The sequence below is a fragment of the Neltuma alba genome, unplaced genomic scaffold (genome assembly GCF_004799145.2).
Source record: "Neltuma alba isolate B1F8T4 unplaced genomic scaffold, ASM479914v2 tig00012014_pilon, whole genome shotgun sequence".
NCBI lineage: Eukaryota > Viridiplantae > Streptophyta > Magnoliopsida > Fabales > Fabaceae > Neltuma > Neltuma alba.
In genome coordinates, this window is record NW_021636585.1 from 263,448 (window position 1) to 285,170 (window position 21,723).

General features: G+C 35.9%; 3 protein-coding genes across 4 annotated transcripts; 2 read left to right on the forward strand and 1 right to left on the reverse strand.

Moving 5' to 3' along the window:
• Positions 1–314: 314 nt before the first annotated feature.
• On the forward strand, positions 315–2,286 carry LOC114721203 (zinc-finger homeodomain protein 3-like). 2 transcript variants are annotated; one of them, XM_028907022.1, is made up of 2 exons: positions 315–556; positions 782–2,286. In XM_028907022.1, exon 2 carries the CDS (start codon positions 1,136–1,138, stop codon positions 2,003–2,005), a length of 870 nt encoding a protein of 289 aa, XP_028762855.1. In that variant the 5' UTR covers positions 315–556; positions 782–1,135; the 3' UTR covers positions 2,006–2,286. The 2 variants fall into 2 exon arrangements, with proteins under 2 accessions (XP_028762855.1, XP_028762854.1); XM_028907021.1 differs by having other exon boundaries at positions 950–2,286.
• Positions 2,287–6,291: 4,005 nt separating this feature from the next.
• On the reverse strand, positions 6,292–13,490 carry LOC114721256 (protein root UVB sensitive 6). The gene is made up of 13 exons (XM_028907089.1): positions 12,423–13,490; positions 11,394–11,492; positions 11,080–11,193; positions 10,400–10,471; positions 10,208–10,318; positions 9,987–10,106; positions 9,027–9,128; positions 8,863–8,935; positions 8,628–8,708; positions 8,465–8,529; positions 8,266–8,367; positions 8,003–8,185; positions 6,292–6,931 (listed from the first exon to the last, which is right to left on the reverse strand). The coding sequence occupies exons 1-13, from the start codon at positions 12,834–12,836 to the stop codon at positions 6,872–6,874; spliced, it is 1,596 nt and encodes a 531-aa protein (XP_028762922.1). The 5' UTR covers positions 12,837–13,490; the 3' UTR covers positions 6,292–6,871.
• A 1,304-nt stretch (positions 13,491–14,794) lies between these two features.
• Positions 14,795–21,047, forward strand: LOC114721161 (CLP protease regulatory subunit CLPX2, mitochondrial). Its single transcript, XM_028906982.1, has 14 exons — positions 14,795–14,828; positions 15,077–15,738; positions 16,383–16,542; positions 16,673–16,752; positions 16,925–16,975; positions 17,227–17,301; positions 17,379–17,456; positions 18,134–18,190; positions 18,815–18,885; positions 18,963–19,062; positions 19,229–19,333; positions 19,715–19,777; positions 19,902–20,024; positions 20,590–21,047. The coding sequence occupies exons 1-14, from the start codon at positions 14,795–14,797 to the stop codon at positions 20,740–20,742; spliced, it is 1,812 nt and encodes a 603-aa protein (XP_028762815.1). The 3' UTR covers positions 20,743–21,047.
• Positions 21,048–21,723: the final 676 nt, after the last annotated feature.

Consider the following 21,723-nt stretch of genomic DNA (forward strand, 5'->3'; position numbering starts at 1 on the left):
AAAAATTCTAGAAATTATTCTTTTATATTTCAACTATAAATTTTTTTTTCTAAATCTTATCAAAATAACATTTTCATCATTTTATAGGATATATATATATATATAGTTTCGTTTCAATATCATCTGAAAAATGCATATATATTACGTCAAACCATACGATTATACGAACACATTTAAATTATACTGATATCATAAATAAAATTAACTTTTTATGAAAAATATAATGTTAATAAATACATACCTTCCCCACAGGGCTTAGACTCACGGTGAGTTTCTCCTTGTTCATTTATCCCTCTATTTTTGGAACCCACCACCTCTATAAGCTCATGTTTTGGTGCTTCTCTTGCAAAACCCACCTCTAAATCTCTCTGTCTTCTTCTCTCCTCTCCTCTCTCTCTCCCTCTCTCTCTCTCAATTCATTGTTACCCTAATATTCTTCTCTCTTTCTCTTGCAAGTCACAGCACTTTTGTAACCATGTTAATTTTCTGCATCTGAAGCTGCTCTAAGCTTAGAAAGATCAGTCTCTCTCCTCCAACAAAACTTCATATATAGTGGGTATGTTGTTTTCAAAACCTGTTCATCATATTTATATATATGCCATTCTGCTGTGTCTATAGTTGAAATTTACAAGAAGAAATGCAGACAAGAGAAAATGCCCAGAGAGTGAATAAAAGTGTCTTAAACAGCGTTTTCTTCTCATGCCTAACTCCTGGTTTAATTTCCCTATTTCTGGGTTTTGTTTCTTCTTACTTTCTCTTTCTATAATTCACTCTAATCCAGCTAGCTTATGAGATATGTCATCATCACAGCAAGCAGGAAATCATAGCCCTGGGATTTGTTGTGCTCATCGTCGTCATCGTTAATCCACTCTCTATATTATGTGATTAACTTCTTTCTTTTCCTTAGCGTATCTCAGTAACTAACCAAAACTACTGTTTTCATTTTCAGTGTTGTCGTTCTAAAGGAGACGGCAAATTTAGAAGACAAGTCCTAGAATTCGGAATTCCCTCTTCTATATTTCTCATCTTGTGTCCTGTAATTTCTTTTCTTGGTACCCGGGTTAGAAAATTGACAAGACCCAAAGAAAAATAACCCAGAGAGAGAGAGAGAGGGAGGGAGAGATAAAAGCTAGGAATGGAACTTTCTAGTCAAGAACCAGAAATGCCAATCCCAATAAGCAGTACTACATATGGTGGGGAACGTGGTAATGGCCATGGGCAGGAGGGGCATGGGAACATGGCCCATCATCATCTCTACCACCGCCAAGACCCTTCCAATGGCTCCTCCATTAAACAACCAGCCCTTCTAGATCAACAAGACCATGGACCCTACATGAAGAAGAAGGAGGTAAGGTACAGAGAGTGCCTTAAGAATCATGCAGCTTCCATGGGAGGTAATGCCCTTGATGGCTGTGGTGAGTTCATGCCTAGTGGAGAAGAAGGCACCATAGAGGCCTTAACCTGCTCAGCTTGCCACTGTCACAGAAATTTCCACAGAAAAGAAGTAGAAGGTGAGTCTTCTTACTACAAATTTGGAAGGAAATTCTTCTTGGGAGATCATCACAATAGTGTCCTAGCAGCTGCCCCAGAGGCCCTTGTGGGGTACCCCACAGGCAACATTCTGCCTTCAAGAACTGTACCACCACACCAGATGATACTGCCCTACAATGTAGCGCCTGGGCCGCTTCCTTCGGAATCAGACGAGCAAGAGGATGGTGGTGGTGGAATAATGGTGAGTAGGCCAGCATCATCACAGATAGTGAAGAAGAGGTTCAGGACAAAGTTCACACAGGAGCAGAAAGAGAGGATGCTGGATTTTGCAGAGAAAGTTGGGTGGAAGATTCAGAAGCAGGAAGAGTCCGTTGTGCAACAGTTCTGTCAAGAGATTGGAGTCAGAAGAAGAGTGCTCAAGGTCTGGATGCACAACAACAAACACAATCTAGCCAAAAAAATTATTAATCCCCCACCACCCCCACCACCAACATCAACTACCGCAACTGCTTAGTTAGTTAAAGCTTTAAAAAGTTAATTAGAAGAACATCTGATGATGTTATTGCCTCATTATTTAGCTTGAGCTATATTAATTAGTATGGTCCCGTGCATTGCCGGGCTCTTGAAAAATGACTTGTACGATTCACTTGTGATTTGTTAGAGTTTTTATATTATATATAAATCTTATCTATAAATTATTACTAGTTAAACGTGTTAGCGAGGCTTTCTTGATCTGTATCTTAGCCATTTCTTGACCATTGGGGTCTGTTTAAGGATAAAGTTTTAGTTGCACTAGATGCATGAATATATATGAATGACTGTATCAACTCGGTATACGCCGAGGCTTTTGAATATTCATCAAAATCTGCGTTTTAAATGTGCTAATCTGTTGACTTATTTTCTCTTCATTTAATGACTTTTTAAGACATTTTTCTGCATGAGTTCTCTTTAAGCAAAATCATTCATACTGTTCCGTGGTTTGGTTCAGGAAAGTTGCAGTGGATAGAATTTACCTTTTTCTTTTGGAGCATTTTATCGAACACCTAGAATGCAACGTAGGATCTGAAACGCTTTTGAGTACCATAGAACAAAAGGCATTCACACACCAGTCAGTTCTGTAATTATGGAGATCTCTACTATGATAGGAAACTGCATTAAATAGATTTCTAGCAGCAAACAAATGCAGATCATTGTTTCTCCAAGTCATAAAGTAAATGTTGAGCATGAACCATTTCAATAAATTCACAGTAGAGGCCTGAAAAATTAAAGAGGACAAGATAATGCCAAATTCAGAAAATGTTAAACACGCCATGATTTGGATTTTGTCCTTACCTTCCAAAACTTTGGATTCTATTATTGGGACAAGAACTTTTGTCTTGCTTAATTGAAATTTGAATCCTTCTACATATGTAAAGCTTAAATGTGGTCCTTCACCCCAAAAAAAAAAAAAAAAACTTAAAATGTGGTGAAATGCCTTAGAGAAAAAGTGTGGTGAAAAGAATGAGAAAATAACAAATAAAGACCCCTAAATTACTAAAATTATAAGAGGGTCACTTGAATAAACTAAATTACCATGAAAGATCCAGTCTCATATTATAAATATGAAATCTTAGTGAAATGTCTGAAATGCCTCCTAGCCAAATGAAAAGTTCACTTTAGCGAATAACAATTTCAATAGACCAAATCACAACTTGGTTAAAGGTATGTCAAATGATAAGTTGACTATGAGAAATAACAAGTTCATTTTAGCAAATGACAATTTCAGTAGACCAAATCACAACTTAGCTGAAGGGCATTTCAGATATTTTATCAAGATTTCATATTTACAATATAAGACCGAGTTTCTTATGGTAATTTGGTTTATTTAAGCAACCTTCTTATAATTTCAGTAATTCGGGGGGTCTTTATTTGTGATTTTTTCAAAAAGAATTGGAATGCGTTGTTTCTTTTTTAACATGTGAAAGCTTAAGATGAATTTAAAAATAATTTGATTATTGAAAAATATGATTTGGGTCTTTAAATAAAAAATAATTATAAGACAAACAAAAAATATGTTTTATTTTTGTAATAATAATATTAAAAATAAATACAACTTTAGGGAAAGTTATGAATATATCAGTCATATGATTAACATACATATAGTCGGAATAATAATGTAAAATAAAATTAAAAATATTACTACTTTTTGTTTTTAATATAAAAGCTAGTTGAGAAATTAGATTTGATTTTAAATGTATGACTTTAAGCTATATTGCCTTTCATGTATTTATCATATTTTCTCAAAGTAATTTTTCTTACTTATGAACTGATATACTACCTCCTGTCCTTAGTATAAAAATTAGTTTGATTTTTAATTTGATCATAAATATAAAACTCCAATTCACTTATCTCTCATATTTATTTATTTATTCTCAACATAATCCTTATAATAGTTTCACATATTATAAATTTCATCAAATGTTAAAGCTAATACTCCTCCGATCCTAAATGTAAGACTCTTTTTATAGTATAATTTACACTATAAAAAGGATCTTATATTTAGGTTTATGGGAATACTTTTGATTAGTAAGGGTATTTTAAGAAAGATAGTACCTATTTAATACAAATAACTAACTTAACAAACTTTCTTAATCTACTCAATTTAATCAACCAATTCTTATAAATTTAGTTAACTAACTCTTATATTATAGATCGGATGTAGTAGACTGGCATGTTAGACATGGCTATTTTAAAAAGATCTAGTATCATTTATTATCATTAAATATTAAATAATTTATTTGACTTTTTAGATTTATACAAATGAATTAGGAAGAATTACAATGAGGTCTTAATGAAGGAAAAAAATTATAAAATATGTCTCAGAAGTTGTCACTCTATACTCTAGAACTTAGGCTGTTCAAATTATTATTGAGACTTTTTAGTGATTATTTATATTTTTTAGGAATTGATTATAATTTTTCTATTTAAGTTTTATATTAAGAATAAGAGGAAGTAATAAAATTTGAAAGTCCAAAAATTTAAATCAAGAAGTAAATGTGTTGAGGATATGCTCGTACATCGTCAGGGGCAGTAGTAGTAAGAATGTTCTCTGTCTGTAGCAGCTGGCGGAGAAGACAACACAACTGGAGGAACAATGAATAATTATATCGAAGAAGCAATTTCAAAAAAAATTTCAAATCCAAATCTTGAACAAGTTTTCATGGACAAATTAATTTCTATAAAATATAATGGTAATTATTCTATGTGAAGACAAGTTAATAATAATCACAATACACTCTCTTATGTAAAATCACAATTTTTCTTTTATATTTGAAGCTACATATAATTACATTTAAAATAAAAAATATGCATAATTTTTTAGTTTTATTGAAATTATATTGGCATCCTTTTACTTTCACAATATGCACAAGTTTTCCTAAAAATAAATAATAAATTAAGCAGACTTCTTATAAATTATATTTTACTGCAACTATACCCTGACTTCTTTTAACCAATATGGCTGTGTGTGGGGACATTGTCGATGGAAGGAATCTTTGTTTAGAGAAATTAATGGTTCAAAGAAGCCTCTATAAATACAAAATGGTAGTGAAAAGAACTACTCAAACTCAAAATTGGAGCCTTTAGGTTCTTTTTCCTTTTCTTTTTTTTTTTTGGTGATTTTTGAACTAAACCATCCCCAGAAACCCCCCCCCAAAAAAGAAAGACTGTTCCCCACAGACAACAGTGAACATATCATCATAAATAATTAAATACAGTCAATGGTGGTTTGAGCTACCTCCTATATTGTAAGATGTAACAGAGGGGACCTCAACTTTTACACATACCCTCACATTGTCCTTTCAATTCAAGGGGGAAAAAAACTGTTCTTCATTAAAAAAAGTTACTAAAAAAAAAAATTACCACAGATTAAAAAGAAAAGGTGGGAACACACTTGAGCGGAACATGCTTACTTTTCTTGTGCCATAACACCATGAATATATTAATTTGTATTATATTTTATGCTCAATTTTATCTGATTAGAGAAAACCCAAAAAATAAATAAATAAAAATTGAATCGTATAAATCAAATTGAATTCATTCACGTTAAATGACAGGAAGGAAACAATTTAGCTGGACATCCAAGGGGAGGGTGACAATAAATAAGGAAGCTAGAAATTCAGAGACACATTAAATATGTTTTGTGGGGAAATATTTAATGAGGAGCCATTGCTGACAATGAAATGACATCTTCAAAGGCAAACTTATCCGCAAGTGCCTCCTAAATTAATGCTCCTCACCACACAACTGTGGAGTTTTGATTCCATTTCATGCCACACCCAAAACACAATCTTTCTCCATCATCTCTTTCTTGCTTCATCACACAATAATAATAATAATAATAGTACTAATCTTGTGTTTCAAATTGTTCAGCAGCCATATTTAATTTACCATGGTAATACACTCATTCCCTTATCGATCCAAATTTGTTTAATTCTTCTTATGAGATTATTCAAAAACCTGTAAAACGCCCACAAACCAGACAACTTTCTTAAGAACATGATTTCTGAGTCCTTTACACCTCCAAAGAGATTAAAGAAAAGAAAAGTGCATTTATAAGCTTAATAAACCACAGGAGTGCAAATTGGGAATGTTGAACTGATCCTCAAGGTTTCAACATGTACATCAAGATTATCAAAGTCACCGAAAAATTAAAAAAAAAAAAACAAAACAAAACAAAATTGGAAGACAACTTGTCTGAGAGAAATCCCTACTGAAAAAAGAAAAGAAAAGTGCATTTATAAGCTTAATAAACCACAGGAGTGCAAATGGGGAATGTTGAACTGATCCTCAAGGTTTCAACATGTACATCAAGATTATCAAACTCACTGAAAAAATTTAAAAAAACAAAACAAAACAAAATTGGAAGACAACTTGTCTGAGAGAAATCCCTACTGAAAAAAAAAAACGGGGGGGGGGGGACCAGAAAAGAATGGAACAGAAGTAGGGAAGAGGCAAAATATTGAATAAGATGAATATCTAAAGTGGGAACGTTCTATCCACATTCATGCTAACAAATTCTTCTTCAAATAATCCTGTAATAGGCCGCCCCACGCAGATGACCAGTGGAAAAATTCACCCATGTATGGATTTCAAATGGCAGATTCTCCCGAGCTTCACAGGATACAATGCCTTTAGGCCATAGGATATATTTTAATTGAGGAAAATAGAGGGCAAGGAGGGGAAATTTTGATGTAGATCCACATCATATATTTCCTTCACTTGTTATTATTCTCCACTCCTTTCAATCTAAGCTCACTCTTCAGTATGATTCAGTCCACATCCAGAGCTGTCGAAGTTTTGCACTAAAAACCCAACATCATCCAAGTGAGAACGCGTACCATCAAGTTGATACGAGCCTAGCTCGACCAGGATTAAGAAGTGAATCTGACATAGTCCATCCCTGCAAGAAAATGGATTACAAATAATTTGCAGCGATAATGATTATCTTCAGTAACAGAATACATATTAAATAACGCCGTCCCAATCATGAACAGATTTCCTTGGTTTGGTCTAGATTACTTTGACCAACTGAACCAATCTAACTCAAAGGTTGAAAATCCCATCCAATCAATTCCAAATCCTCTAAAATTTCAAGAGTCCAACCTTAAATGTTTCTTTAAACAAAATTCAAATGGAACACAAAATAGAGATATATTATACTTGTATTCAAACAAACATTTAAGTATTATTTAACTTTTTAATCAATTGGTTCCATTAGGTGAAACGAACAAGAAGAACACTCAAGGAAGTTATCAAACAGGATCTTTTGGTGTCTAAAAAGATGGTTGTTAATATAGCATAACAGCGTTATGTAATCCATACAACCAAACTCACCTGGTGAGATGAGGCCTATTGACGTTGGTTTCATTTGGCTCGGATGTCTGTCAATACAGATACCCAGCAACTAAATGCCAAAATCTCGTCCAAATGATTAATTTTAGTCAGTTTTGATCGGATCAGATTCAATTGAATTTTATGAAACAGGATTTGCTCAGGCCAACTGTGTGCCTTTTTATTTTTTTTATCTTTTAAAAAATTGAGGGTGGGACAAGCCCAAGTTACCACTCTGTGCCTGTTATTTGCAACATGGATTGGCAACTACAATGTGTACATTTACGTATGGAACGAATGTGATAGCCTGAACACTACAAATAGTGACTAAATAGAATTATTATGATATCCCACTACATCACAATCAAAGCCATAAACCTATCAAATGAAGATAAGCTGGTATGTTATCGTATCAAATAAAAGAAGAAAGTTAAGGGTTAGTTGGGGTAGTTACGAATGATGACTGTTAGCAGCTAATGACCATAAATAGATGGATTAGGGACTAATCGCAATAGACTTTTGGTTGATAGGAAAGTACTGTTTCTTTAGTTCTCTCTTCCTCTCTCGTCTCTTTCTCCCCCTCTTTCTCTTTTCTTCCCTTTCCCCTCATTGATATATGCATCATAAAACGAATTCATACCTGGTCCTTTGCTTTCTTTTTGAAAAGTCCATATGAATTTGCTACCATCTTGCACGAATCAGCAATATAAGCCTCAAGGTCGGCCATTGAGTGCACCACATTCGACTTGAGATCATCCCTTTGCTTACCAGAAGAAACCTTATTTCCATTCAATGAATTCATGAAATGCAAGAGCAGATGTGCCTGCAAAAAATTAAGGTGATTTACTTCATAAGTTCTATTCAGGTACCATGACAAATTCCTGAGACAGTTGTATGTCTCACATGAAATGCTGCTTTTAAAATGTCATCTGACTTTGCCTCATCCTTGAGCAGAGCATACACCTTACACTTTGAAGGGTTATATGTCACAATATACTTCTCTTTCTGTTATCCGCCAAAAACCATATAAGAACGCATCAGATTTACAAATCAATTAGTGAAAGAGAGATCAAAATTTGTAACCAGTCAAAAAGGCAAACACCTCAAACAGAGGCTGTATGGCAACATATGCAGCAGGGTCTTGGAATGCTTCCTTGAATCTTGATCCTGAATTACAAAAAAAAAAAAAAAAAAAAAAAATCCAAGTTCAATTTTTCAAGCAAGATGTCTGCATTAAGTAAAGGCATTTCAGTCCATTCATATACCAAGGACTAGAGGCCTATCTTTCCATGGAAACTTGAATATGTTCTCATTCATATTACCCTCCTGGACAGTGGGTACTCGCCCTGAAACAAATAAAATTAATAAAAATACAAGCAATGAGTATAACGGAATAATAACATGTCAAAAACAAACCACCAGCGCCTATATACACAAAATATATAAAGTAGAAAACAACACCATGACCCAAAGCATACACCTAAATCAATGTTATGATACCTGTCTTGATGAAGGACTCTGCGGCCACACTAAATCTTGCCCGGTTCAGTGTATGCAAAACAACAGATTTTACCTATAAATGTGTACAAGTGTTTGAGGACAGATAACAACACTGGAAACATGAAAAGAAAAGAAAGCATAACTTTAGAGCTATTGGAACAAACCTCTCTATAAGAGCTAAGGACATATCCGCAAGAAAGGAGGGCAAACGTAGTCACCAGTGATGGATTTTTTTTGGATATTAAAATGCTCAAACCAGTTCCTAACTGTAAGTTGGAAAAAAAAAAAAGGAGCATTTGATTTCATCAACTGAAGCAGAAAATTAAAAACATAAGGCTACCTTAGCTAGTAAGGTTCCAAAAATATAAATTAAAATATCAGCCCAAGAAAACAATCTCAGCAAATTAAAGCTTGCTGCCCTGCTATCTTATGTTAATTAGGGGGAAAAAACAATCAGCCAAACTTCAAACCCATATCCTCATTGCTTATATATTATTTTACAATGCCTGCAAATTAATAACTTACCTCATAAGTCTGATCTCAAAGCACAATATATCTAACATGTTCGCACACAATTAGGCAAACATATCCCAGAATTTGCCCTGTTAATTTAGTGGTTGTATGCAAAGAAGATTCCAAAAGTTAAAATATATTCTAAATGAAAGCCTGACTCATGCTCAATTAGCAATAACCTAAAATATATCAAGAGGTTTCAGTTATTTGCTATATCCAAAGATTGTGAAAAGATTTCAGAAACAACTAATTATTCTGGAAAAACAAACTTGCATTGCAGCAATGTTTCAATCTTACTTTTGACTGGGCAAAGTCCAAAGCTAGTGCATATGAAAAGACCGAAAGAGGACAAACACTTCTTTCCATCAAGTACGAAAATAATCATCAGTACTAACCCACCTTACCAAGGATTGCAAATCCCAAATTTTTTATGAAGAGCAGATCTATTTATATTAATGTCCATAATTGATTCCTTTCGTACATTACCAATTGATTAACTAGTCTATCAACATCAAGTAATTAGTACAGAATTTATAGAATGTGCCATATGCCACAAAAATTTATCGACTGATTGTCCCCATAGCAATTAGTAGAGAAGTTCTGAAGCATACCAGATCTGCAATATTGCCAACACATTCTCCTTTAGCAGTGACGTCCCCAATGTTCTCTCCTTTAGCAAATGCTTTGTAAATGGGTGTCCTAGTTGATGTTGATGTCACAGCAGCAACATTCTAATAACAATAATAAACAGATGACAATTTACCCAAAAAGTAAGATAAAAGCCTGCAAAAATTATGAGAATAAATCACTTGTCTTAAGAAAGCAGCACAACCTTTGCTACATTAGCAGCACAAGCCAAGGGAAGAAACAAATGTGGCACTGCTGCAGTTGCCAACTCTACTCCAGCACCCAACTCCATCAAAAGATCACCTGCAAATCGCATCTGTAATACTAATTTTCAGAAAGATTAAAGGATAGCTCAAATTTATATAATCAGATTCACAAGAAGCAAGTAACTTAGTACTTGTTTTAGATCACAATCAAATTTCTTTCCCTGCCGAGCATAAAGCATCTTTCCAACACGACCAGCACCATCCTGCAAATGCGATTAACACATGTAAATTTACTTGAATAAAAGTAAAACATAATGGATGGAAAGGAGCCAATTTGCAAACAATAAATGCACCCAAAAATTGGTATTCAATGCTAGGTGAGCAAACAGACACACAGTGGCTTCAAAACAATCCAAGTTAGACTAAGCATGAGAAATCAAATAGTCAAAATTGATTCCATTCTTGTCACTATCTGTTTCTCTTCTTCCTCATCTCCATCAGAGTTGTGCTGAGGATGATGGCGGTGAAGAGCTCATCTTCTTCATTGTTAAAGACGTCTTCTTTTTCCGTTACCTCCCTCACTATGGTAGAACATGGATCAATCATAACAAAAATTTTCTTACTCGTAAAAGGAACTGCCCATCCACTTTCCTAATTTACTGCATAGATAACAGACATCACTTTGCCTGCCACTTAGTGGACAGAGTCAAGAACTATACATCCATGGAAAAAAACCACTCAAATGAGCCAAAAACATACGTTACATGCCAGGTACAAGATTGGACCTTTATTTTCTCATAAAAATTATCTCCTGAAAGTTTGCAATGAAAACATGGCATTTCTCAATTGTAGCATAGCCCATAAATCCCACCTTGAGAATCCAGTTTATAGCAACAGCACCAGGAGTAGCTTTGTTTCTGGAGACTCCAACTGAGCCTAAAAGTGTTTGAGTTGTGAAAACACCCATTGCTCCACCAAAGAAGTGCTACAAAGGTAAAAAGATTCTTGATCAGAAAGGATTTAGCATATTCATCTATATACCAAAAACTACTTTGAAACTAATACTGCAAGAACTTAAGAATGACAACATGGAAGCACATTGCACTGCCTCCAAATGAGTTAACACTTAAACTCTTATACTGCCTACTTCAATTTTAGTGAACAAAGCAAAACTAAAGCAAATACCTTTAGAGCCCGCCATGTCATGTATGGGACATATGAAGGGCTAACAGTATCAGGGAAACCTTCCGGAACAACATAGGATCTTACGAATGACATTACCTCCTGCATACATAGAACACCATAGCAAAAATTAACTAAATTTTTCCTCTTTCTAATTTGACGTCAACACGTGATATCTGAATATAATACACTGGGGCCAGAGATCTTGCCTCTTTCTTTCATTGGAGCCTAAAACTAAAGTGATATAAAAAATCCATCAACTTTATCACTGTTGTCAAATATTTTCATGATTAACCAATAACAACTACAAAGTAAATGGTTTGTTCATTCACAATGTTTTTATAATTAGCTAAATCTTGCTATACCACAATTGAGCTCATCTAGAATGACTTATAAACAACTTTTTCATCGTGATTTATGGAATATAAGATAGATATTTGGCTTGCATGAAACATGCTTATAAGTGCTAATAATTGTGATTCCAAACGAACTAAATATGGATTCAAGAAAAATCAAGGGGAAAAATCGCTGTTCTTTGAAATTATTTTTACAACTTATTAATCTAAAACTTGTCCTACTGTCTAACTTTAAGCAAATCCCAGTCTCCTCTGGCTCTCTAGATTTCAAAATATTAAGCACATACAAAATCAAATGCAAGTACAAAAAGGAAACAGTCAATTCCCAACTCAAGAACCGGGATTCAATCAACCACTTTAGGCCCACCTAACAAAAGATTGAATAACGATTTCGGATTTTTTTTTTTTTGGTCCTTAATAATTTGGAATACTATATTAGAGTACGGCAACTATCTTGTAAGAAGCAGGGGAGATATTACATGAAAAAACTATCTCAAAGATGTAAAATTTAAAGCCCCTGCATCTACTTCCGGTGTTACAACTAGCAAGGAAGAAGAAAACTTCAAAATTAACACAAAAGTCAACCAAAAGAAAAGAATTTTTTTTAAAAAAAAAGCCAAGCAGTCATAAAGTATGATGTAAAATTCAGATAAGTATTAAGGGCCACAAAACTTACATCAAGAGGAGCTTGAGGAGTCTGCAAACTGAGCCCACGGAATGAATTCTTTACGAAACCTCCAGAGCCATCATTTTCCGCCACATAGTTCCATCTACGACCATCAATTTCCTCGCAGCAAATCAGTCTCAAGCTCGGATTCATAGCCTCCTCGGCACCAACAACGCCACCACCCCCTACTCTCCTCCGACAATCCGATCCAACCAACACAGCCGCCGATGATGATGGAGAAGAACAAGAAAGATCCGACGTCGTCTCGGCAAGGTGAGGGATTGCAACAGCCGGCGATGATGAAGCCAAATCGGCACTGATGCGCAGTGTTTCACGCACCAGAGTTCGAGCATCCTGAGAAGACGCAATCGTTTGAGCAGCGGAAGAGGGGTTCGAGGATTGCTTCAGACTGATGGGAGCCATGAGAAGAGGAATCAAACCCCTGCAGAAGGGAACGAAACCAAACAAATGGGATCGATTCCAACTAAAATTTAGGAACTGGGGTACGTGGAATTGAATTTATAGAAGCCAGGGAAAATGCTTTGGGCATCGTTTTCATCGAAGGCATTTCGGGTTTTTCCTGGGTGTGAGGAATTTGAGGTAGATGGCTTTCATCCAAACTCCAAACAACGGAGCTACTGAGGTTAGTTGCCACAGACTCACTCACGGAACAGAAGCATACAGGGACGAAGAGGGCGGAGGACGAGGACGAGGAGGACGAGCGTGTTGTTTTTGTGTGCCTCACTTCGGAATGCAGACATGAACGACGTCGTTTTCGGTGCATTCTCTTTCTAGGGGAAATCGGATCCTTTTGTCCGGAAGCGAGGAGAAGATGAAGGCCATGTCAGAGTCAGCCAACTTGCCAAATTGGAAACCACATGGTCGCTCTTCTCCGAGTGGATGCAAATGAAGGAGTCTCCACCGTTTTTTTATTTTCATTTTCATTGCAATATTGCATGCCACTTATTCTTGTTAAACAAGTCCAAGGATTTGGATTGGCAACATAAAAAGGCATATGAAAAGATTAGGCTCTAGATAAGAGTCATGCGCACGTGCGGTGACTTGTACAAAATTTGAGAAACAAGCCACAATTAGTTCACAAATAGTGTGTTATTTTTTTTTAAAATCTATATGAAGATTGATTTAATACTTTCATCCATTATATTACTCATTTTGTCTTTAATAAAAGACCTAAGTGGGTAGTTGATATTGATATTATCTCCTACCTTTAATATAAGATCTTGTTTGACTTTTATTTTGATCCTAAATATAAAAACCTAATCCATTTTGTTTATCATATTTATATTTTTTTTCAAAGTAATCCTTCTAATAATGATAATTCTAGCCAATACACTTAATTAACAAGGATATTTTAGGAAAGACAATACATATTTATTACAAATAATTAATTTAACTCCTTTCTTTAATCTCCTCAAATTAGTTAACTAGTTTTATAATTAGGACCAGAAGTAGTACTATATGTAAAATTTATTTCGTATGTTTATTATTTTTTAATATAACTTTATTGATATTTTCGTGAATAATAATTAAGAGAAGGACGAAGGAAATAAAAAAATATTTAAGATGTTTTAGAAAAAAAATCATATTAACGAATATAATTAATATCTTGGAATATGATACAAAAGGCATTTTTAAATATTGGTTAGGTATATTATGGTAACAATAAGTTTTCTTAGTAGTGGGGAAACCAATCATGTTTGAACGAGCTTTTGGACTCGAACCCAATATCAATATGTTTGTGCACATGACAGTGTTTAAATTGATTGTTATTATCAATTTGTCTCATAGTATTAGCTTGAATTATTTCAAAATCATTAGATAATTAATTTAAACTTTCTTTTATGGAATACATCAAGTTATTACAAAAGAATGAAATTATGTATAAAATGATTCATTCATAATATCTTATTTTTTAATATTCGAAAATGAGGTAGAATATGTATATAAGACTTCTCTTTAAGAGTTGGCAACGCACACCAAACTTCTCTTTTAAGAGCTGGCAAAAAAAAAAAAATTCTCTTTTAGGAATGTGTTTGGTTAATGTATATAAAGCGAATAATATAACCCCGAGGGGTTAGGTCAGCTGGCTGGGGCTGTCCTAGCTTAACCACAGGTCTCGAGTTCGAGCTGTGGGAATGCAGCACACTGAGAGGCCAGAGAGCGCCGACCGAAAGATTCCTTGCAAGCCCTCGATCCGGATTAGTCTGGGAACGTTGTCACGGCTGAAAGACGCCTATTTTCCTGAGATACCAGAGGAGAAATCCAAAAAAAAAAAAGAAGCGAATAATATAATTAAAATTTCTTGTGCGCTTGTTGACCAAAGTCTTTGTAAAACCACTGCACGTAGCCACACGCGCACAATGGGAGTCCTCGGCGTGACTGTGTCTGAAGATCGTGGATAAGTACTCATTTTTTGATTTCCTTAAAATATTTCGAAACATTCACAGGAATCCCTTCTTTCATATTTGGGGCGACACGTGTCTTCCAGGCAGAGATTCTCTTCCCCAATAAGCTCTCGCTCACTGCTTCTCACTGTGCTACCGCTACTAGCCACGAGAGGCGAACCTCGCCAAACCAAACCAAGAGAAAACCAAAACCACCGTCAACCTCAACGCCTCAAGGAAAGAAAGGGGGAAATTAAGAACGAAAGCATGTTCCCAGTTCTGAGCAGAATTTGCAAGAAGACCACTTCCACAAGCACCTTCCACCAAATCACGACCCGGTTCATTGCTCATCCTCCTTCTTCTTCCAACATCACTCTTTCCCCAAATTTCTCAGCCCTTCTGAATCCAGAACCACGGCCACATCCTCAATCTGGGTCCAGAGACGGTGCAAATGGAACGGTAATACCTCCGATGATCGGTATGACCACATCAGGGCCGATGTTAATTGCCCTCGATGTTCCTCCCTGATGTCTGTCGTTTTCTCGAACCGACCCCTATCGATTTCGGGTCGAGAACCCGGAGTCTACCAGGCACTGAATCTCTGTCCGGGTTGCAGAACGGCCTTTTATTTTAGGCCCTTCAAGCTGGCTCCCTTACAGGGGAGTTTCATCGAGCTATGTAGGGTTAAGGGGTCTAAGGATGGTGATGGAAGCAGAGAGAAAGATTGTGAGGCTCCACAATTGAACAAGAATGAGGGGCCTGCACTGTCTTGTGGGAATGGTGGTGGTGGGGGTGGGTTTTGTGCAGAAAGCGGCGATGATAACAGTGGCAGGTCAAGTTCGGTGAAGGACTTGCCAACACCGAAGGAGATTTTTAAAGTACTGAACGAGTATGTTGTTGGGCAAGAAAAAGCCAAAAAGGTTCGGACTTTGATTTAGCGGTCGAAAAGTATGATATCAATGCGTAGACTTTGCCGAATTCCATCCTTACGAGTTGTAAATGATCTAAGTTAAGATATTACGACGATATCAGTATAATACTTAAGGGCTACCAACTCTGAAACCACTTGGTAATGAACATGCAAATATGATTTACTAGAGTGATCACATTAGTGGTAGTTAGACAAAAGAAGGCAACTATTACCTTGTTCTGGTGGGATTTAATCAGGTATCCCGATAATTATCTATCGTTAGAGCTGCAGAGCCGTTGTATTTTGAAATGTGCGCATCTTCTTGTTCAATCTAGATGTTAATTACACAGATGCACTGCAGTGAGTTGAGAGGCGAGTTTTGGTTATCCGGTTTTAATGGGTCAGAAAACTGTGAGTATAACTCTCTCGCTCATCAGTATTGCGTAACTTCGATTTTGTTACTGATGGCCGGAAAAAAAAAAAAAAAACCAATTTTGTTACATAACCCCAAGATATCATATAGCGCCTAAATGCATTATAAAGTATGTCAAGCTTGCGTATTTGAGGTTCATTTCTTATAACAATCTTGCTCTGTGAGACTATACATTATGCATGCTTTCCTCGCGTCTACTGATGCCTGAATTGCCCTCAAAGGTGCTTTCAGTGGCTGTTTATAACCACTACAATAGGTTGCGCCTTGCTTCCTTGAAGAAAACCTCTGATCAGGAATCAACGGAAGTTGAAGATGAGGACGAAGATGACTCTGTTGAGCCAGAAAAAAGCAACATATTACTGATAGGTCCTACGGGGTCAGGTATGAATACTATAGACTCTTCGAGAACATTGGAAGTGTTTTTCTTTATGATTATCATTACTATTTTAGTGATGCTTTTGCATTCAAGATGTGATCATGTTTATATTGAATACGGACTTCCTCACGACAGGGAAAACCTTGCTGGCAAAAACACTGGCCCGTATAGTAAATGTTCCTTTTGCCATTGCTGATGCTACAACATTGACTCAGGCAAGTTAGTTGGATAATATTCTTTGTAGTTCTATGTGTTTATGCATATGTTATTATGTGATTAGATTATTCTGTTTCTTCTTTCCTGCACTGGTCGTCTGGGCTGAGTTTCACTGATATACAAATTCTCCCTCCCTCCCTCCCCTCTAACATGTGCTCTTACACACTTCAGGCAGGTTATGTTGGAGAAGATGTGGAATCAGTATTATATAAGCTTCTTGTGGTATGTACTCTGACTTCTTACCTGGGTGCTACATATTTTATTGTTAAGCATATATTCATTGCTTAAAAGTATGTATACTCTGAGAGCTGTTCATGGCTTAAGGTGATGCCCTTTTGTCACTCACTTTCCTATTATTTTCAAAATTATCACTTCTGAACCGGGTGCGTCTATTAGGAATCCTAGGTTATTATAATTAGCAGACTGTTGCAGTATTCTGTGACACTAGTTGATGGATAAATATAATCTTTCAGGAAGCTGATTTCAATGTTGAAGCAGCTCAGCACGGGATTGTCTACATTGATGAAGTTGATAAGATTACTAAGAAGGTAGCATTTTGTCAAAATATTGTTTCTATATCACTAAAGAAGTATAAGATATTGATTTTGATGAAATACTTCTGCAGGCGGAGAGTCTAAACAGTGGTAGAGATGTGTCTGGGGAGGGTGTTCAGCAGGCCTTACTAAAAATGCTGGAAAGCACGGTGGGTGAATTTTATTCCTTATTTTTCCTACCCTGTGAAACTTCAGTCACAAATGGGGCATGTGGCATTCTGAATGTCAGCTATTCCTAATTATCTCTATAAATTATGTGACGGTACAATTCCTTGGGCCATAGGGGATAACAGTGCTCTTAGAAGAGTCTTGGCGACATTGGAAGTGTGCTAAACTTTCTGCTGATTTTTATGTACTTTGCATTCCCCTTAATGGGCTCCTGCTAAACCCGTTTTTCAAGCATAAAAACCCAACCCCCCGCCCACCCACTCTGTGTGCGTGAGGATATCCAATGAAACTGCATATGCAATAACATGATTATCTTCTGGTTGGGGAAATTGCCTCTATGAATGAGGAAAGTTGAGAATGCTGGAATAGGAATTTTATGAAGTACATACTCAGGTTGAGCTTAGACTTTTCGTAAGCTGCAGGAACTGTTTAGTTACTGGATTTGGATGGAGTCATTGCTCACATCCACAGTACTTATCCCATCAGTGTCATAAAATTTTAGCGAAGCTTGAGACTGTCTTGCCATAAACTATATGTCTGTCCTTGATAATTGTTTTAGTTTGCATTCATACAGCTTGAGAATAATTAAATTCAAAAGTCTGTCTTGCCCTAAACTTTATATTAATGGTATTCCTTCTTTTTCTTTTGCCCACTTCAGGTAGTAAGTGTTCCTGATAAAGGAGCTCGCAAGTATCTTTCTGGGGATAACATTCTGGTATACTTGGAACAAAAACAATCTTCGCTTGTGTTGGCTTTCTGTGATTAACATTCTAATTTCTCTTGTGAAATGAGTATATTTCTTTGCTAAATCTTTTTGCGACCTATGATTATTGGGAAAGTGCTTCAGTTTCTATATCCAAAATGGAATTCATTCTCTTAAGAGAAGATATACAGTTGGTTTAACTGCATAATAGAAGTTCATTGTTTTTGGTAGGCCTCATGAATATAATTGCTGTCAGTATATCTTGACCTGTGATTTATCCTGCGATGAAAGTGAGAATTTTGAATAATGTTGATATTCCTTCTCATGAATTAATGAAGGGTGAATCTTCTAGTTATGAGATACTCCGTACAACTGAATGCTTCAACTCTGCGTTTTAGTTGAGTAAATTTTGAAGCTAACATCAATCTGTGCTTCAAATTAATGAGAACTTGTAAAAATCAGTACATGCTGTTTGTTGGATGGAACTCTAATTTTTAACCCTTTCCCCCATAAACAGATAATTTCCTCTGTGCATAGTTTTGACCTCTTGGTAGAATTCTGTAATGCAAAGCCATTTTGCAGACTGGGAATTTCACATCTTGGATTGCTCTCATTACGATTCTTGATGCTTGACAGATAGATACAAAAAATATTCTTTTTATATGTGGAGGGGCATTTGTTAATTTGGAGAAGACCATCTCAGAAAGGTGAGGATCTTCAAGTTTTACATGCATGCTGCTTCTCTTTAGTTAGAAATTTTGATTGACCCACATTTCTTTTACAGGAAGCAGGATTCTTCCATTGGCTTTGGAGCTCCAGTTCGTGCAAATATGAGGACTGGGGGATTCACCGATGCTGTGGTAGCATCATCACTTCTAGAAAATGTGAGAACTAAAGGCTCAAGATGAATTATACATTTACTTATTTTGTTTATTTCTTTTAATTAAGGGGACTGTTCTTCACCATTTGTTTGGTTGGATCTGTGAATTTATTTTGCTTTGACTAGTAACTCGTTCTGATAGCTAATGTAGTGATTCTAAGAATTTGCAGGTAGAAAGTGATGATCTCATTGCATATGGCCTCATACCTGAATTTGTGGGGCGTTTTCCAATTTTAGTGGGTTTGTCTGCTTTGAATGAGGACCAACTTGCTCAGGTATATCATGATATTTAACTTGTATGTTTCTCTCCAAATTCTGCCTTACTCTGTGCTGATTGATAAGGCCTGGCATGTTTATATGCTGTGGTTTGTAGATGGTTTGGGCTTTCACTTGCTTTTAGCTCCTTAAAATCCAAGTAGACAAATTGTTTGTGTGAAACTCTGTCGCATTATGGTCAAATTATGACGGAATATGTGGTTTCAGAACATCTAGTAGTTTGTATAACAAGACATGAGACCAGACGTTATTTTTTCTTTATTTCATTTCATTTCTTTCTCTTTTTCTCTGTCTTCACCCCATTCCCTCGGGTTTTTGGTTATAGCCTTTTATCAGTTCTTTTTACTTCACTATTCCTTACCAAATCTATTATGATACAGGTCCTTGTTGAACCTAAAAATGCCCTCGTTAAACAATATAAGAAGATGTTTGGAATGAACAATGTAAGCCCCTTAAACCATTCCAGATTTTCTCCTTTTCTCTGACCTTGCTGAGGTATTCAGTATTGGGTATCAGCATGATAGCGTCTTTGGAGTAACTTGTTTAATTTCTGGTTTAATGTTTCAGGTAAATTTACGCTTTACTGATGATGCTTTGAGATTGATTGCAAGAAAAGCTATGGCAAAGAACACGGGAGCCCGGGGTTTGAGAGCTATACTAGAGAATGTTCTGACTGAAGCAATGTTTGAGGTACATTTGGATATATGGAACAATACCTCTTTTTCTTCCACATCCATATGCCTTAAACCCTTCCAATCCAGTATTCCATAATGCCATTTCAGTCACTCCTAATTCCTCAAATCAAGTGTAGATTTAAGAGATTGTCTGCATTGCTTTAGCACCCTGTTGTATATTTTGATCCAATTCCACCATTGCACATGCTAAAAATTATGCTTTGCAATTTTTAAGGAGTTAACTCCTCCCAATTCCATGGGATTTAACAAAGTGATAACCCTGGGTGCTAAAGCAATGTAAAAAAATCTATGGAATATTGAACTGTGAAGAACGCCATTTTTAAAGGATCAAATTAAAGTGTCTGTTTTCTTCGAACTGTGACCAATGATGTCCTTGGACTTCGTTTGAAACTGAATTTTCCTGTTTTGGTCTATTTGAAGGGTAGTATACTCGTACATGAGATCAGTGCGTTAGAGATTTTATATGTCTATTTGTTGTTTTCTCAGTACATGGTTTTTTTTTGCCAAGGCAAAAAAAAATGAATAGGAATATCTTCAGTTTTGTGTTACTTTGTCCACAGATTCCAAACAAGGATGATGTTAATAACATAAAAGAGGTCCTAGTTGATGAAGAGGCTGTTGGTTCAGTGAATGATCCTGGATGTGGAGCCAATATCCTATACAGAGATGATGGTGCTTCTTTGGAAGGTCAAGCGAGATCCATAAGTTTGTAGATAGGGAAGGTCTTAGCTTGTGTATAGTCCCCCCCCCCCCCCCCAATTTCTATTTTCCTAATTCTTTCTCTATTCTATGTCTATATTCTTATTTGCTATCATTCTTTTCTTCCTCTTTTTTACGATACATAGTTCACGAGAACATGAAAAGCTTAAATTTTCGTGATTTGTTGTACATATTAAAAGGAATTAGTGCTTGTAGTGGTTAGGGCAAATTCCAGCAAGCCACTAACTTTGTTGGCTGGTGCTCGAGTGCATGCGACTTCCCAAGGATTTTAAGCAGTTAACTTCATGGTTAGTCTTTTAATTTTATCTGGGAGAAAGATCAATGACCTTGTGAACTTTTTAAGAGAAGCCAAGCCAACACTCACACCATAAACTTTATTTAAATTTGAGGATGTTTGAGAGTTGCAAGGGCCGTTTGGAATGCCAATTTGTGTGAAAGTATTTTTTTCAAGTGTTTTTTTACCTACCTGTGGATAGAAAGATTGAAATGACATCCAATGAAATAGAATGGATAGGAGGAGAGGGAAATTGAACGTGATGTATAAATATAAAGTTTTGAATAGCAGGAGGGAATGTTTTCGGTGAAAATTGTAATCAAAATGATTGTTTTTAGTGATGTTTATGTTATACAACGGGGAGGTCATTGTTTTGGAGCATCAATTAACGGAGGCACGTCCGTTAGTTTCAGTGCGAGGCCTCCTGAGACCATTCTTTTCGTCTTCTTTCATTCTTCCACATGCCATCTAAATTTATAGATTACTTTTATAACAATGGTATATCGTTTAAAACTGTATTAGTACGGTGTGAAAACTTTTCCTTCATCTATTCATAGCTTCAAAGGGGACTGAAAAAAAAACTGTCTGCTTTTTGCCTCGTCTCCTTTACCACTCCTTCACTGATTAGATTTACTAAAATCATTTGACATGTTGATTCTCAAATCAACTATGAAGCGTGTAGAAGATGGATCCTTATTGA